General features: G+C 58.4%; 2 protein-coding genes across 7 annotated transcripts in view; one reads left to right on the forward strand and one right to left on the reverse strand.

Moving 5' to 3' along the window:
• Positions 1-1,152: 1,152 nt before the first annotated feature.
• HES2 (hes family bHLH transcription factor 2) lies at positions 1,153-3,630 on the reverse strand. The gene is made up of 4 exons (XM_072731133.1): positions 3,471-3,630; positions 3,291-3,386; positions 2,920-3,019; positions 1,153-2,847 (listed from the first exon to the last, which is right to left on the reverse strand). The coding sequence occupies exons 1-4, from the start codon at positions 3,513-3,515 to the stop codon at positions 2,591-2,593; spliced, it is 498 nt and encodes a 165-aa protein (XP_072587234.1). The 5' UTR covers positions 3,516-3,630; the 3' UTR covers positions 1,153-2,590.
• A 5,711-nt stretch (positions 3,631-9,341) lies between these two features.
• Positions 9,342-16,854, forward strand: part of ESPN (espin) — a 30,244-nt gene continuing 22,731 nt past the window's right edge. For all 6 annotated transcript variants that reach the window (XM_072731137.1, XM_072731138.1, XM_072731139.1 and 3 more), the window contains exons 1-2: positions 9,342-9,750; positions 13,059-13,252. In XM_072731137.1, the coding sequence (XP_072587238.1) occupies positions 9,457-9,750; positions 13,059-13,252 (488 nt within the window). In that variant the 5' untranslated portion in view covers positions 9,342-9,456. The remainder of the gene's footprint in view (positions 9,751-13,058; positions 13,253-16,854) is intronic.

Raw genomic sequence — 16,854 nt, forward strand, 5'->3', positions numbered from 1 at the left:
TTACGGAGAAACCAGGGAGAGACTCATTGGCAGTGTGGGCTTCAGAGGCAGAGCATAGCAATTTGTAAATGTTTATTAAAGGAGTCGTCCTTGGCAACCAGCTCTTTATCCTCACTCATGGAAAGGAGATTTGACCTCTCTAAACAAACTGACGCCGGGGGTGGGGAGACCATGTAGAGTTTCCCAGACAGCTCAGTGCTCTGGTCATTGGATCATTTCACCCATTGGTTTATGAGACACAGGAGCCTTTTCTCCAACCAAGCGTGATAACCATAGTTAGATTCAAGCATGGGATCATAGCAGAGAGGGCATCATAAAAGCTGGCCAGCAAGGCATGATGTGGGCCAAGTTGAAGATCACAAAATGCCCCTGAGTAAAGCAGCCTCCCTCTCCCATAGAAAAAGCCCACACTGCCCTGCACTCCCTTTAGGAACACCTGAGGAGGTGCCTGCAGGTGTTCCGTAGAGGAGGCCCAGCTCAGACCTTCTGGGCAGCTCTTGCCCATCCCTGCTGGGAAACCAGCCTCTCACCACAGGCCTGGAACCTCACCCAGCTGGGCATGCCTCAGCTCTCTGTCAGGGCTCCAGGTGGAGGGAGGCACCTGGTTCATGTTTCCTGGAATGCCTGATCCTGTGAGTCACTGGCCTAAGCTCTGATCCTCCCTGACCATTTGTATTATAGCTTGGAGTCAAGTCATTGAGAGTCACAGGGTTGAGGACCCAGATGGGACTCAGAAGCAAGAAGTGGCAAAAATGACCCAAAGGAGGAAAGAGGCCTCGGGTTGATCAGTTCTTATAGAGGTCAAACCTGTATGGAAAGCTTTTATCAGGGAAAAGAAGCCTGCTCAGTGGGTGCCCAACACAGAGTCCTTGACCCAACGAGGGAACTTGACATTATGTGGTGGGTGTGAGCTTGGGTTGGGTTACCTGCCCCTGCTCCACATGCTCCTGGCAGATCAGGAGAGCAGGCTTTCATTCTTAGGATCAGGAAAGCAAGCAAGCATGCTCTCTCTGCTCTCCACACTCTCCCCCACATTTGTCCTCGGGGTACACAGGCTTTGGTAGAGCAGATATTCTAAGTGACATTAGGGATTAGGGGTAGGAGTTGAGGCCAAGGGATTCTGTACAGCTGTGATCCAGTCACATCACCTGCTCATTAGCTCATGATATTTATTGAGCAGCCACCACATGCTGAGTTCCCTGGGGATACAGAGGTACACTCAGCCCTAACCCTGCCCTCCAGGACCTTCCAATCCAACCAGCTGGGCCCAAGAGAGCACTGGGAGGCTCACCTCCTGTCTTAACATTGATTCCTTTGACAGTGCCCACAGCTGCCCACATCTCACCATCCACATCAATGCCGAGGACACCATGGGTTTTTGTGACATAGTTGTACCCTAGTGAACACCCCCACCCTGTCAGCTCCGCTGTCCCTTGCTCCTGGTTCCTTGCTCAGGATGTTGGACTGGGGATGGTTGGGAGTCCCAACCTCCCTCAAAATGCTCAGTGAATCCCTGTGAAACAGAAACATGACCAGCAGGCCTCAGGTGCTCCTGCCTTCTCCTGGGCACCTATGACTGGGGTCCACAGGCCCCTCCCTGAGTATCTTCAGACTCCCCTTGCTTCTAGGCACAGGGAAAAGCAGTCTGAAGAACAAGTGGCTTCCAGGAATCTGTCCTGACAAGGAGCAGGGAGCAGTCTGCAAGAGAAAATGAGGAAAGGTGTTTCCTATTCCTGTACTTGCTGTTATCTGCAAGCAAATTGAATTTCTGCTGCTCCGGGACATAGGCCCTGCTCACCTCACATTGGCACTGACTCTGTTGGGTGCAACCCCTCCAAAGCATCAAGTTTCTTGAGGCCACAGGGTACCCTCCTTCTGATCCCACCCCTTCATCACCCCAAGCCCCCCTAGACTGGTGTGTGGTATGCAGGTGGTCACTTAATGCTCGGGGAAATAAAGTCCTCCCCGAGGTGATCTCACAATGCCTCCAACCCCAGCAACAGAGAGCCCTGGCTGCACCCTGTCCCTATAAATGAAAGCACTGGATAGGAGAGCCCAGGAATGGAGGTGATGGCTGCCCAGCCCGCAGAGCCCCTCGGGTCATTGCTGTTGTCGGTCCAGAGGTTCCCAAGCTGAACCAGTAAGGGGGCAGGCACTAGAAGGCCTGGGAAGCAGTGACCAGTCAGCACAGATGGCTGCACCTGGCTCAGGTGAGCTCCTGGGCCAGCCTTTGGGTTGGTGCCGGTGCTGGGGCAGGTGTGCCAGCTGCCCAAACACAGCTGGCCCAGCTCTAGAGCCACTTCCAGCAGCTGAGGAGGGGAGCTTCTTCCTCCCCTTGCAGCCACCTGCACCCTTCTCCATCCCGGACACACCCACATTGAGGTGAGGCTGGGCCACTCTCATTCCCTGGAGCTGAGCCCTCGTAGCCTTCAGCCTGCCACACAGATCACAAACATCCAGGTTCCAGCCTGGTTGTGGGTGCTGAGCTGGTCCCTCGGGGTAGAGACAGCAGCTGACACCACGAGTTTCCTTGGTCGGCCCAGCGCTCCGGGTGTCTTGCAGTCTGCAGGGTGGGGGGACCGGCTGGGGGCTACCAGGGCCTCCAGAAGCCGGGGCCGCGGGGAGGCGCCGGCGGCGCGGGGGCAGGTGGGGGCGGCGGGGAGGGCATGGGCGGGCCGCAGGGGTCCCCAGCGCGCCCAGCGTCTGGGGCGGGGCCGCTCGCCCTCCCTCGCAGGTGCTCCAGCAGGCGGGCGCTCACCGCGGGCTCCAGGACGCGGCAGGCGGGCAGCACGCGGGCCAGGCGTGCCAGGCAGGCGCGGTAGCCCTCTCCGTAGCCGTCGGAGGGCGCTGCGGACCGAGAGAGGGGTGAGTGCAGGGCGGCGCGAGGCGTCGGGGTGGGGGGCGGGGCGGGTCGCTCACCCGGCGTGCGGGCCGCGCGGTAGGACGCAGGCAGCTCCCGCAGGAAGCGCACGGTCATTTCCAGGATGTCCGCCTTCTCCAGCTTCGAGTAATGGGAGCTCTGCGCCCGGCCACGAGGGAGACGGGCAGAGGCGGGGACAAACGAGACAGATCTCCAGCAGACTGCCGTGAGCACCGCTCTCCTGCCTGGGTGTCGGGCTCCGGAGGCCGGGGTGGAGCGGCTCCTCGTGCCAGCCCCACGCGGCCTCGGCCTCGGGCGCCGCGCAGAGCCCCCTCGCCGGCTCCTAGCGCAAGGGCCCCTCAGCCCACCCGGCCTGCTCGATCTGCGCCCCGGAGGTCCCACCCAGGCCCCCGAGCGCCCCGGCACCCACCTCCCTGCCCAGCAGCGGCAGGATGAGCCCCTTGAGCTGCCTCAGGCTCGCGTTGATGCGCGCGCGCCGGCGCTTCTCCAGCAGTGGCTTCAGGCTCTGCGGACAGGCGCGGAGGCCGAGGTTACGCGGTCACAGTCCGGTCCCGCCCCGGCCGCTCAGCCCTCTGTCCCCAGCTCCTACCTTGCGCAGCTCCGCCGGGTCCCCCGCTCTCCGAGGCACCCCCATGCTCGGCGGGGAAGCGGCACCCTGCGGGCCCTGCTCTGGAGAGACCTGTGCCCACGCGGACGCGAAGCGCAACCCCCGGCCCGAGGGGATGGGCGGCGCGCTGTGGGAGCCAGCGCCCGAGGGGTGCGCACCACGCCCGCGGCCGGGCTTTAAGGAGGCGGTGTCGCCCTGCCGGCCCCGCCCCGTCCCTCCCCACGGAGTCTGGCCGCCTGCGGGTCCCACCTCCAGCCTTTGTTCCTTCGCTGGGTAGGGGCGGGAGGGGGACGGCCGGGCCCCCGGGGGGCTGCTCTTGGCCTTCGCATCCCATCTGCGGCGGGATCGCGGGCCGGGGGCGCAGCCCAGCACCTGCAGGGGTGTGTGGGCGCCATCCAAGCCTTGGCTGCGGTGAGCACAGTCTGCAGTTCCCCCTCGACCAGCGCCGCCCTTCGAGCTCAGCGCCTCCCCTGAGCCCCGCCCTAGGCCGGGGAAGCCCCCGAGCCTCAGGGAGCCCCCACGTAGGTTTCTAACCACGGGGAAGGACTGCCTCCACGGGTTGCTCCGCGACTGAAAGGCTGAGCTGGAAGAGGACGCCGAGGCCCGAGTAAAGTGTCACCTAGCCGCTGGGAACTGGCTGGTCGCTGAACTGCCTGTCCTGGTTCCAGCAACTCCATAGAACCAGATATATCCTTCTATATATATATATGTATATATATTAAGATTTTATTTATTTACCCACAAGAGACAGAGAGAGAGAGAGACAGAGACACAGGCAGAGGGAGAAGCAGGCCCCTTGCAGGGAGCCCGACGTGGGACTCGATCCCGGGTCTCCAGGATCACGCCCTGGCCTGAAGGCGGCGCTAAACCGCTGAGCCACCCGGGCCCTCCATAGAACCTTCTAGCGGCTCACCAAGTTAGGAATTATCGGGTTCTCCCGTGCTCGGTTTTAGATGGCTAAACTGAGACCCAGGGAAGATGAGGCAGTCCTGGAGCCCTGGGCTCGTTTTCATTTCAACTGGATCCAGCTGTGGACAGTTGGAGTTCACGTGACGAGCGGGGCTGGGCGGTCCTGGGTGCCGGCTCCGCGCTGCCAGCCTCGGCCCCAGCGGTGCGCGGGGCCCGCCTCCGCGCCGCGTGGCCGTTGCTGTATCAAACTGGCTGGGCGTCCCCCGCCCATCTGCTCCGGGCTGCCCTCCCCCAACCGGCTGGCAGGGCAACGGATTGCCGGGCGTCGGCGCTGCTGACTGCAGGCCGAGCAGTGGGCGGGCGGTGGGCGGGGCCTCACGGGCAGGCGCTGTCCAGGGTGCTGGGTGGGTCCCCCGACTCACTCGTACTCCGAGCCACACCCGGCCACCCGCTCCAAGTCCCCTTACCCCATGCCCCGCAGCAGGGCCTCATAAAACCAGTATGGCCATCAGGAAGGGGCCCGGAGCAGTCGGGGTGACGGGAGCTCAGGCCACCCATCCCCGTCTGTGTCACTCAAAGGACCAACTGGCCACCGTTTATGGAGCACATACTGTGTGCCAAGCACCTGTTACCCTCACCTCCATTAACTCCCATAACAGTCCTAATTATGAGAACGAAACATTCAACACATCTGACCCAGTAAGGCCTGGGAATGCCTGAGCCCCTGTCCCCCCTGGCATCATTGAGCCCAGAGTACCTATGGGCCAGCCTCCCCCAAGGTCATGAATTGTTCTTTAAAGGCTCGGAAAAGGACTTTACAGGGCACCTGGGTGACTCAGTGGTTGAGCATCTGCCCTCAGCTCAGATCATGATCCCTGGATCCTGGGATTGAGCCCTGCGTTGGGCTCCCCTCAGGGAGCCTGCTTCTCCCTCTGCCTATGTCTCTGTTTCTCTGTGTGTCTTTCATAAATAAATAAATAAAATGTTTTTTAAAAAAACAAAAAGGACTTTACAGATTCCTTGGTGGATCACTGATGCCTCACATGTCCCCCCTCACCACACACACCAGTTGACTCAGCTCTGTGCCCACAAGACCATCCTATACCAATATCTGCATCTTTGCTGAGAAGCCCTCATGCTAGCTCCTGGGAGAATGATCTGGGGAGGAAGATTCCTCCTAGAACATCCTCTCCATGCCTGTGGACCACTGTTGACTCCAAATTTTAAATTTATTCTCCATTTTTCCCATTGCTGTGAAGGACTTTGACCAGGTGGCTCCACCTTTCCCTTCAATCAAAGGATTCTGTAGGTTTTTTTTTGTTTTTTTTTTTTAAGATTTTATTTAGGAACGCCTGGGTGGCTCAGTGGTTGAGCATCTGCCTTTGGCTCAGGGCTTGAATCCAGGATCTGGGATGGAGTCCCATATCGGGCTCTCTGCAGGGAGCCTGCTTCTCCTTTTACCTGTGTCTCTGCCTCTCTCTGTGTCTCTCATGAATAAATAAATAAATTTCTAAAAAAATAAAGATTTTATTTATTCATGAGAGACACAGAGAGAGAGAGACAGAGACACAGGCAGAGGGAGAAGCAGGCTCCCTTTGGGGAGCCTGATGCTGGACTTGATCCCAGGACCCCGGGATCACGATCTGAGCCATCCGGGTGCCCCAGATTCTGTAGGTTTTGTTGGTTACCTAGAGGAAGCAGTTTGTTTATAACCAGGGAAACAGGTAAGACCACCAAGTGAGCAGAGCATGGGGGTGCAGGCTTTAGGGAAGGGTACAGTGGGGACACACTCCACCCTGGTCCCTGCCCTTGGGAGGGAGAGATCTGAATGGGGCAGGTGAATGGCCTGAGCCCAGCAGGGGGATGAGAGGAGGAGGCCTCCTGGTGGGGAGGAAACTGACATCTGGAGGAGACAGTGGAGGTGCTTTAAGCATTTGTGTCACTTTAGGCAAGATACATTAAAAATAGAAACAGGGATGCCTCGGTGGCTCAGTAGTTGAGCATCTGCCTTTGGCTCAGGTCATGATCTTAGGGTCCTGGGATCGAATCCCACATCAGACACCCAGTGGGGAGCCTGCTTCTCCCTCTGCCTATGTCTCTGCCTCTCTGTGTCTCTCATGAATAAATAAATAAAATCTTTTTTTAAAAAAAGAAAGAAACAAATCTCCTGGTGCCTCAGTTTCCCCAGCTGCAAAATGGGGATAGTGTTGTACCTCTCTCATAGTGTCCCTGTGGAGATTAAATATGCAAGTGAAGGTGAAATTATTGTCTTTCCCTGTGGCCATTTGTATTCTGTGCTAAACGAAGCATGGACCACAGAAACTGAGGAGCAGACAGGGTGGACATGCTACAAATGCAATTCAAGTAATGAAGTAAGGAAATTTTTCAAATATTTTATTTATTTATTTATGAGAGACACATAGAGGCAGAGACACAGGCAGAGGAAGAAGCAGGCTCCCTGTGAGAATCCGATGTAGGACTCGATTCCAGGACCCCAAGTTCATGACCTGAGCCAAAGGCAGACACTCAACCACTGAGCCACTCAGGCGTCCCTGAAGTAAGGAAATTAAGTGAAGACTCATCTGAAATTAATAAGGAATGGACAGCTTCATCACAGGTAAATATACCTCCATCTTGTCATCCACCCAAAGCAGATCCTGCTGTCAAGAAGGCAGCCTCCGAACCCATCCTGGACCCACAGCAAATCCAAGCATTTGATCAGCTTCATCGTCTCCACCAAGGAAGTTCTGGGCTGTTTCTCCTCACAAACTCCCCTAGAATCACAGCAGTGAGAACTGCAAGTCATGTCAGTGGCTCCCAGGGTGGCCCTGCTTTTAACAGCATCTTTTGGGATGAGAACTTCCAGCTGTAGTTCATTGCCTCACCTGTGACCAAGCACTGAGGCCTCTCTGGGGCCTGGTGCTGGAGACCAGAGACAATCCTAAGGCACCCGGGGAGGGACCCTCCTATGACTGGCTTGGCCCTCTCTGCCTCCCCAGCTTCTGAGCAGAGGTTCTGACGTGGTGGACTTTCTCCATGCTGCTCACAGGTGACCTCTATGGAGATGTCTGTATCCACAGTGGGATAGGCTTGGGCATCTCCTCTGCCTTGCAGCCATAGCAGCAGCTCATCACCCCATCTGGCCCTCAAGTGACAAAACCATTTGATACATGAGGGTGCCCAGAACCAGGGGAGCCATGTTGGGAATAAAGACCATGAATTGCAAGAATTTTTAGTCACGGAGGAGGCACAGCTGAAGGGCACCAACGACAAGCGGTTTTAGCTCTTTCCCACAGCACCCCTACCACTTACAGGCCCTACAGTGTACCTGTCACTGGGTGTGCTAGAAGGACAGCTTTAGTGGGCATCAAGAGCCAGCTGAAGCATGGAGGCTGCAGGGATAAGATTCCTCCCTACCCCTGTCCACAAATCACTGGGTAGGAGTCCCTAGGCCCAGTCGTCCTAAGTCCCATGGAGGGAGCATGCGGTTCTGGCCCTTTGGAAGTGGGCAGAAACCCACCAGTCCATGCAGGCACAGCAGCTCCGTTTAGTCTATTCGTTTAGTAGGACACCTCGCAGCCTTGGAGGTAATTGTGCACAGCGCCACCAAGTGGCGGCCCCCGAGGCCCGCACTAAGACTCCCAGGGTCCCTGGAAACAGGTTCATACTCTAGCATTTCTACAGCTTAGGGCCTTCCTGAGCTGGGCCTAGCTTGGTGCTGGGTGAAACAGCCCAGGGCCAACACCTCACAGGGCTCCCCTGGGGAGGTGGGGGAGGTGAAGAGATAGGAAAGGAAGGACAGACCGTTTCAACTTCACCAGTGGTACTGAATGTGCTCTCACAGCCTCGCTGCCCCTGCCTTCTGGCAGCTGGTCCTTCTGTCCAGCGGCCACGCCTCCCTCCAGCTCCCACGAATGGCTTCCGGCTCTGAAGGTAGGCTGGTTTGGCTCCCGTGGGTCCTCCTGGCCTGCCGCCATCCTGGAACCTTTGTGAGCCCTCAGGGAAGGGTCCTGGCCCTGCTCTCCCAGTGACTGCTCTGGTGTATGGTGCATCTCCTCACTGCCCCCTCCCCCTTTGCATTCCTGCTTTCCCTGCTTTCCCTTCTATCTGTCAGCCCCGTTGCTCAAGCTCCGCGTTGATTCCGCCCACCCTAGACAGAGGCTCTGGGAATCTCTGAGCCCCCTGGCCTCTGGACCCTGGAGTGCCCCAGGCATTCCTGCCTTTCCTCCTCTTTCTCCTGCTTCCAGGAAGCTCGGAGGACAGTTCTTGGGGCCTGGAGGAGCCCCAGAAGGCTGAGGGCCCAGCTCCTGTTGCACCCACTTTGGCACAGACCCAGAACCCCTCAGGGACTTGTTTGGCCTGTTCCTGCCCCAGGGTCTTTGCCCTTGCAGCCTGGCCCGCTTACCACCCACAGCCCAGCCTACAACACCTCCTCAGAGGACCTTTCCCTGACCACCCCGCCCACCCCCCGTGGCCCCTACGACTCCCTTCCTAACCCCGTATTCCAGCTCTGGTGACACTGGTCACTCTCCGGAAGGGCGATAATTGTCTGCTGGCTTGTGTCCCCAGCGCCTGGAACAGCATGGAGTGGGCGCTGAGTCGATGAATTCCTTCGAGGGCTCCGCTGGCCAGTGCCTGGAAGGCTCTCAGATTCGAACCGTTGGGCCTCCCTCCGGGGTCTCTATATGTGAGCTCGATCAGGAGCCGAGTCCCTGGGCGCACCTCCCGCTGTGTAGCGGAGCTGCGCGCGGCCACCCAGCCCGCGGGGCGGCGGGGCGGGGGCGGGGCCGGGACGGGCCGGGCCGGGGCGGGGCGGGGGGCGGGGGGCGGGCCCCAGGCTTAAGCCCCGCGTGCGCCAGGGCCCCCCCAGCCCCAGAGCGCGGCGGAGGCGGAGCGGAGCGGGCGAGGCGGCGCGGGGCAGGGACCGGGCAGGCAGCCGCTCCGCCTCCCGGAGCGCAGGGCCCCGACGGCCGCGCCGCGGGCTCTCCCGCCGCCCGAGGACAGGTGCATGGCGCCTGGGGGAACGCGCTGAGCGGGCGGCGGCGCCGCGGGCGGCACCATGGCCCTGGAGCGGGCGCTGCAGGCGGCGCGGCAGGGTGAGCTGGACGTGCTGAAGTCCCTGCACGCCGCCGGCCTGCTAAAGCCCTCGCTGCGCGACCCGCTGGACGCGCTGCCGGTGCACCACGCTGCCCGCGCCGGCAAGCTGCACTGTCTGCGCTTCCTGGTGGAGGAGGCCGCCCTGCCCGCTGCGGCCCGCGCGCGCAACGGCGCCACGCCGGCCCACGACGCCGCCGCCACCGGCCACCTCGCCTGCCTGCAGTGGTTGCTCTTGCAGGGCGGCTGCGGAGTGCAGGTGGGTCTGCGCCGCTCACGGGGCGCCCTGCGGCTTCCTCCCCCGGGGGTGGGGGTAGCTCTGGCCCAGAGCCCCCGTGACTCAAAGGGGTGGGGGGTGAGATGGGGCACCTCCCGACTGAGCTGGATTTTGAGCTCCTAACAGCGGGTTTGGGGGGGTTGGGCTCCCCAAGTCTAATGCACCCAGGGAAGACGCCCTGGCAAGCCAGGACCACTGCCTAGAAGAGCACCGGGTAATGGGGAGCCAGAGGGAGTTGGGTTTACCTGGGCTGGTATTTAAGCAGGGACTGGAGTGGAGAGTGTGTGTGGCGGGGGTGGGGGTGGGGGTGGGGACAGGACGGAACACTGATCCAGGGAAGTCCTGGAGAATGGGCAGCCACAGAATCAGAAGCCCAGGTCTTCTGGGATCACGTCTGCAAGAGGGGTGGGCAAAGCCCTACAGTCCACCCCAGGCGTAGATGCAGGTGTCCCCAAGGCCAGGACATGGGGCAGGAGTGATGGGCATAGTAAGTGGGGCCTCCCCGGGACCTTAGCTGACCTTGAGACACCTGCCTGCCAGTTGCAAGTTGCTTCTTCAGCACAGCCTGAGTCTTCCTGCCCTGAGACCCCCACCTGGTCTTGCTCAATGGCCCCCAGGCTGACATAAACCTGATCCCTCCTGAGCTGGAGGTGGGAGCAGCTCAGGCCCTGATGTGTGGCTCTCCTGCTCACTCCTGCTGGCAATAGAGCATCCAGTAGGAGTACTAAGCCTAGGGATTCATTCAGGTGCTTCTGACCTCCTGTAGCTGCCAGTCCGTGGGGGGCAATGGACAGCAAACCCGGGGAACCATCAGGTCTTGCTGGGCCATGTGGGGGTGTCAGGGAGCTAGTTGCCTGCATGGAGCCTGCTTCTCCCTCTGCCTGTGTCTCTGCCTCTCTCTCTCTCTTTGTGTCTCTCATGAATAAATAAATAAAAATTTTTAAAAAACAATAACAAAAAACCCCCCACCCAATGTATTTTTCATTTCAATTATTATACTTTGCAGTCCTACAATTTCCTTTTGATTTTCTGTAATTTTCATTTCTGTGCTGAGACTCTGTTTACTCATTTAAAACATTTTCATTTGATCTTTAAATAAACTTTTAATACCTGCATTAACAAACAACTAATAGGGCAGCCCGGGTGGCTTAGCGGTTTAGTTGGGTGAGGTGGCTAGGAGTGAGTGACCTCTGTGGGGAGTCCTGGATGATGAGAAGGAGGTGGCCAGGTGCTGATCAGAGAGTTCTAAGCAGAAGGAACGAGACGTGCAAAGCCCTGAGGCATACACATTCTTGTTCTGTTGCAGGATCAGCAAGGAAGAAAGCATGTGTGGAGTTGGGGGAGGGTGGGAGAAGCCACCAGAATCTGGGGTTAGGAATTTGGATGATATCCTAGTTGTGAGGAAAAGCCATTGGAGGAAGGAATCAGAACTGATTTCCCACTTAGCAAGACCACTGTGCTAACTGAAGAGGAGACAGGGGTGATTCTGTGCTGGTTGGTCGTGCCCTAAGGATGACCAGATCCTATCCCCCCACTTCACCCTCAGGATGGCAAGGTCCATCTCTTCTACCCATCCTGGGAGATGGCTGGACCCCTTATCTCCTGGCTGGCTCTCTTATCAGGACTTCCTGGCACACGGTCCATGCCCACTCTTGGGAGGTGGATGCCTCCCCGATCCCAATGTCCAGTCTTGGCCAGAAACCTCCCTGGCCCCTGCAGAGGAGGTGGAGGAACAAATAGCCTTGTGCCCAGCTTATCAAGTCTCCCTCCCTTGAGCCCCAGCAAGCTTGGGTGCTGGGGGCGGAAGTGTGTGTGTGGGGAAGATGACCTCGATCCTCAGTGCTGCTCAGCCCAGAGAGATAAGCAGCTTTAGGGGGCGGGCCACAGCACGTGAGGCTCCTGTGGCCTTCACAGCTGTTGGAGCCTTGGGGACAGGCCAGAGCCTGGGTCCTCTCCTTATTGCCAACCCCCTGAGGTCCAGACTTGGCCGCATAGATTGAACCAGTCTTTAGCTCCTTCCAGGGTGTTCCAGCACACAGAAGAGTCTGTGTTGTGCTCAGCTGTCCGTGTGCTGCTTGCTCTGGCTCACCTTCTCCCTACCTCCTTCCTAGCCCCACAGCCACCCCATAGCCTGACTGAAGACTTACTAGTGGCCCCAGGCCTCTGTCCCCTCTTTTCCTCTCACCTGTTTTTCCAGAGCCTCTGATTCACCTTCCTCAAGCTTTCTTGGCCATACCTGTCCCCACTGGGTGTCTTCTGAGCAGAGGGACTTCCCCTTCCCTGATCCTAGTAAAATATGCCTACCTCTCACTGCTGCCTATCATCTTCCCTGTGTCCCTGCCCACCTTTGCATTATCCCACATGCTTGGCACTGGGAGCTCGTGCTGTTCTCCAGCTGGTGCCCACTCACGCAAACTCGCCAGCCTTTGAGTCCAGACTTCTGGGTTCTCTCTGATTCCCTTCCTTCCCCAGGTAACGTAAACAGCACTTGCCAACCCCCTCCTGCAACAGACCCACACACCCGGATGGTCATGGATGATGTATTTAGTACTTCTGGGCCTAGACCATTGGCCTACCCCCTCTGGAGTGCCTGGGAGGGGGTCCTGCCCAAGGCCCTCCCAGGGGCGCCTCTAGCCCACACCTCCTACCATTGGCTAACTCTCCGGGCCCTGCCACCAGTACCCAAAACCTTCCTCCTCCACAGAACAAGAACACAGCTTGTTCCCTGGGCCAGGAGCAGGGAGTCTGCTTGTGGGCTGGGGCAGGGGCAGTTCTCTGCACTGATGTTGGGTTATTGGAGGTACACCAAACTGGAGACCTCTTTTCATGTGACACCAGGGGAGGGATCAAAGGTTAGGTGCATAGTTTGTTCCTGGGTTTCAGCACCAAAAAAAAAAAAAAAAAAAAAAGGTTAGATGCAGGGGGTGCCCCACACCATCCTGATGCCAGCCTGGTACAGCCACAAAAGCCCACTCTTCCAGCCCCAGGCACCCTTGCTCACTCCTTCAGGAGTTCTGCGAGCATCTGGGTGACAGTTGCTCCCGCAGGGAGGCCAAGAGCACCATGTCCTAAAAGCCTACTATCTGCAAGCAATTCACAGTCATGACCTGCAGGCCTCAAGAAGCCTAGCGTGGATGGCACAGGTGTGCCACTTATGGACCAAGTTCAAAGAGGGCCAATTAGGTGCCCAAGGACAGAACCATCCCTGTGGCTGGTGGGTGCAAGAAGTGCTCTGAGCCAGAGATGTGGGCAGGACAAGGCCTCAGGACTAATGGGCTCTTCTCCCACAGGACAAAGACAATTCTGGTGCCACAGTCCTGCATCTGGCTGCCCGCTTTGGCCACCCTGAGGTGGTGGACTGGCTACTGCGTCATGGTGGTGGGGATCCCACCGTGGCCACAGACACAGGCGCCCTGCCTATCCACTATGCTGCCGCCAAAGGAGACTTCCCCTCCCTGAGGCTTCTCATGGGGCACCATCCTGAGTAAGGACACCCTTCTTCACTTGTCTTCTGGGTGGTGGGGACCAGGGCTCTGGGGAATGCCTGAAATCTGCCCCTCCAGCATTCCATGGGAAATACTGCTTCTGGGCCATCCCAAGGGCCAGAGGCCCAGAGGGCCAGGCCAGAGGCAGCTCCTACCCAAGTTGAAATTTTTCCCTTCCTGGAAGGCTGCTCACAGCCACTCGCCCCAGAGCTTTGCAAGCAGATGCTCCCATAGCCCACGACTGCACCCAGAAGGCTGGGCATGCAGGCCAAGATCACCTGCTCCCCTCCAGGAGGCCTACCAGCCTGCAGTAAGTGGCTCTCTTGAGCTCTGGCCTGTGCTGGTTTATAGGACTCTTCTAAGTGGGGGATAGGAGTGGAGATATGGGAAAATTTCCTCGACCTCTAGTCAAGAAGGAGGAGGAGCAGTGAAAAGAGAGGTCTATCTGCCCAGATCCCCACCGCCCCCCTAATGAGGCCATCCAGAGAGCATCTTGTCATTTATTGCTCCTTGTCATTTGTGGCCCCTCAGCCCATTCCCATTAGCAGGAGAGGTGGGCCCCCAAACCTCCCAGGATCCTCAGCCTGAGTGGCAGGTCTGAGAAAGCAGCTGAGCAGTGGGCTGGGGGCTCCCCAGGGTGAGGTGGGAGTGTGGGGAAGATCGGGGCTCAGTGCAGAGCAGGGAAGTCCTGTGGGGGGCATCTGAGGGAGTAGGACAAGAGTGGCCCTGGGGACTGGCAGATGAGGGCTCTGACCAGTGACCTTTGTCATCTAAGTGAGTGCCTGGGACACTAAGTGGTGACAGAGGACCAAGCCTTAGGAGGAGAGCAGCCATGAGGTAGGAGGTCAGTACTCACCATTGGCTCCATGCCCGAGGGAGGATCCTGGCTACCAGGAAGCAAGAGGCCAGCCTGACCCCGTGGCCTTGTGGCAGGGTGGGTACACCTTGCAGGGTGGCTCTTGGGCCCAGGCACACTGGGGTGATGTAGGGCAGTCCGAAGACCACCGCCCCCAGGCCAGCCTGTAGTCATCTTGTTGAGCAGGGAGTTTCCTGGTTTGGTCAGCAGAAGCTTAGCAGGTGTGCCTCATGGGCCAGAGGTTCCCCTCATAGCCAGATCTGCCAGAGGCCACTTGGCAGCACTTTGGTATGAATTCTCTGCTGCTGGACAAGCTAGGGTTTGGGTCATGTCTAAGTCTGGGATTTAGAGTAGGAGGGCCCTGAGGCTCTTGAGTGCAGGCTCTCATTCTGGCACCATCAGCACCTCTGGAGCTTGATCCCAAATTCCTGACTTGGACTCTCCAGGCTGAGGGCAGGGGGTGGCACCTGTGACATGCCTGCTGCTCCACTGTGGTGATTCTCATGCTCCTGTCCCACCCCCTCACTTAACACAGAGTACACTGAGGTCCTAAGAGGGGAAGAATGAACTGTGGTCACCTTTCTATGCCCATCAGACTCCCCCATCACACATAATAGGCCCCCCCAAAGCCAGGCTAATGGCGATGCCAACTTAGCCAAATGGTATGAACTGTGAGAGGGCTCCAAGCCCACCCATGGAAGTGCTGGTGGGAACCTGCCTGAGGTTCCCACCCAGGCTGCCCCTGAACCCCGACTTATCAAAAAACCTGGGGCCATGGATGAGCTAGAGTCCTCCAAGGGCTGGGATCCCAGCCTGAGGCAGACTGGCTGTGCCATGGAACACCCTCTTGAGCTCAGTCAGGGCCTTGGGAACCCTGACCCCTCCCAGGCCATGCCAGATGCTGGCTGTGATTGGGCCCTGGTGCCAACTCTAAGGCCAGATGGCCTAGGCTGATGAACCGTCAGCCCTTCAGAGGCCTCTATGAATCTCACGGAGGTGGTCAGAAGACTTGGGCCCATTCCCGTGGCAGTGTGTGAGCTGGCTGATAAGAAGGTGCTTTTGTGTGGTTGCCAGGCTGGGCCAAGGCAGGAGGGGGTGGCTGGGAATTGGAGTGGGGCCTGCTGGGAGTCGGAGGCCAATGCCCACATAGCCTCCTCTCTTGGGGGTAGAGACTCCTGCTCTCCCAGGCTGGGGTCCCAAAGGCTGGGCATGGAGAGGGCAGAGGCTCAGGCTTCCCCAGACCACAGGGCTCAGTCCAGAGGCCCAGGCAGCCTGGCTGTGGAGGCCGTGGCTCCAGGCTTTCACTCTCGTGAGCCTCCCGGGCCTGTTGTGAAGCTCAGTGAATTATTCACAAGAGCTCAGCTCTCCCTGCCGGTGGGTAAGGGAGGAAGGGCTCCCAGACCCAGCAGTGAGAAACTCGATCCCACCTGGGGAGGCTGTGGCAGCAGTGGGCCGTGGCAATGACAGGCTGCAGAGGAGCAGGAAGGCTGGACCGCCTCCAAAGATGGGGTGTTGCTAATAATGACAGGCTGTACCGTGGGTGTTAGAAAAGGCTTAAGATTGCAGGAACACTGTGTACCCACCTACCCCTTGTCCAGTCTATCCCAGTCCATTGGGCAAATCTTTCCAGAGGTAGAGGAACTACCACAGTGACCTCTGGGGCTCTTGCTCCATGGGGATCCTCCCTGCAGAAGGAAGGTCCCTAAGCTGGCAGCCCTGAGGGTGGCAGGAACTGGGTCAGGGCTGTTTCAGGCCTTGGGTCTCAGGGAGATGGAGTGAAGGGGCTGACCCTCCAGGCCAGGAGCACTAGTAGTTGGTGGAAGGGAGCCAGGTATCTGGATGTCCAGTCAGGGCAGATAGAGAAGGAGCAAGGGACAGACAGGTAGCTTCAGCGGGTGCTGGGGCCCAGGAACTACCTCATGCCTGCTTGGCCTCTACCATGTGCTCACCTGGGGTCTGTGCAGCTGGAGGGCAGCCCCAGGCTCAGCCCAGACTTGAGCTTTGAGGCTGTGGAGGATAGTGGGGCGAGGGTGGTGGTGGTGGCTGTGCTCTGCCTGTCATAGCAAACTGGAAAATCCATCTGCCCAAAGATTTGTACCAACTGCACCTCTCTGTAAGTATCTCCTATGCCTGAGGCCTACCCTGCCCAGGACAGAGATTGGAAGATGCCCTGGCCAGGCATCAGGATGAACTCGGATGAGCTCCTGCCTGCTGAGTGCTGATGGAGTACCTAGCACCACAAAGTAATCTAAGCTTTACAACCACCCTGGGCAGGAGCTCTATAAGCAGCCCAGTTTACAGATTGATTTATTCAACTAATCTTTATGGAGCATCTACTCCGTGCCAGGCAATATTCTAAGTGCCAGAGATACATCAGTGAGCCAAACAGATGTTCCTGCAGCATGGTGCTGACAGAGAAACTGTGTCTCGGAGAGGCTGATGGAGCAGCCGAGGTCCCACTGAGTCTGTGTGGCCCTGATCAGACCATACCCCATCTCCTGGCCTGCATCCCACTCCTTGTCTGGACCCTCATCTCTTAGGTCTCTGCGCTCTAGCCCTTGCCTCTTCCTGTCCAGCTCTGCCCCCACCTTAGAGAAGGCAAGTCAGACCCCTGGACTGGCCATCGGCTCCCTGCTCCTCAAGAAGGAAAGCCATTTCCTCATAATGGCCCAGGGGCCCTCCTCCCCACGCCTCACCTGCACTGCTTCCCCACCCCCACTCCTTTCACCTGCTGAGTCTCCTCCC

This window comes from Vulpes vulpes, chromosome 12 (assembly GCF_048418805.1).
Source record: "Vulpes vulpes isolate BD-2025 chromosome 12, VulVul3, whole genome shotgun sequence".
Classification (NCBI taxonomy): Eukaryota; Metazoa; Chordata; class Mammalia; order Carnivora; family Canidae; genus Vulpes; species Vulpes vulpes.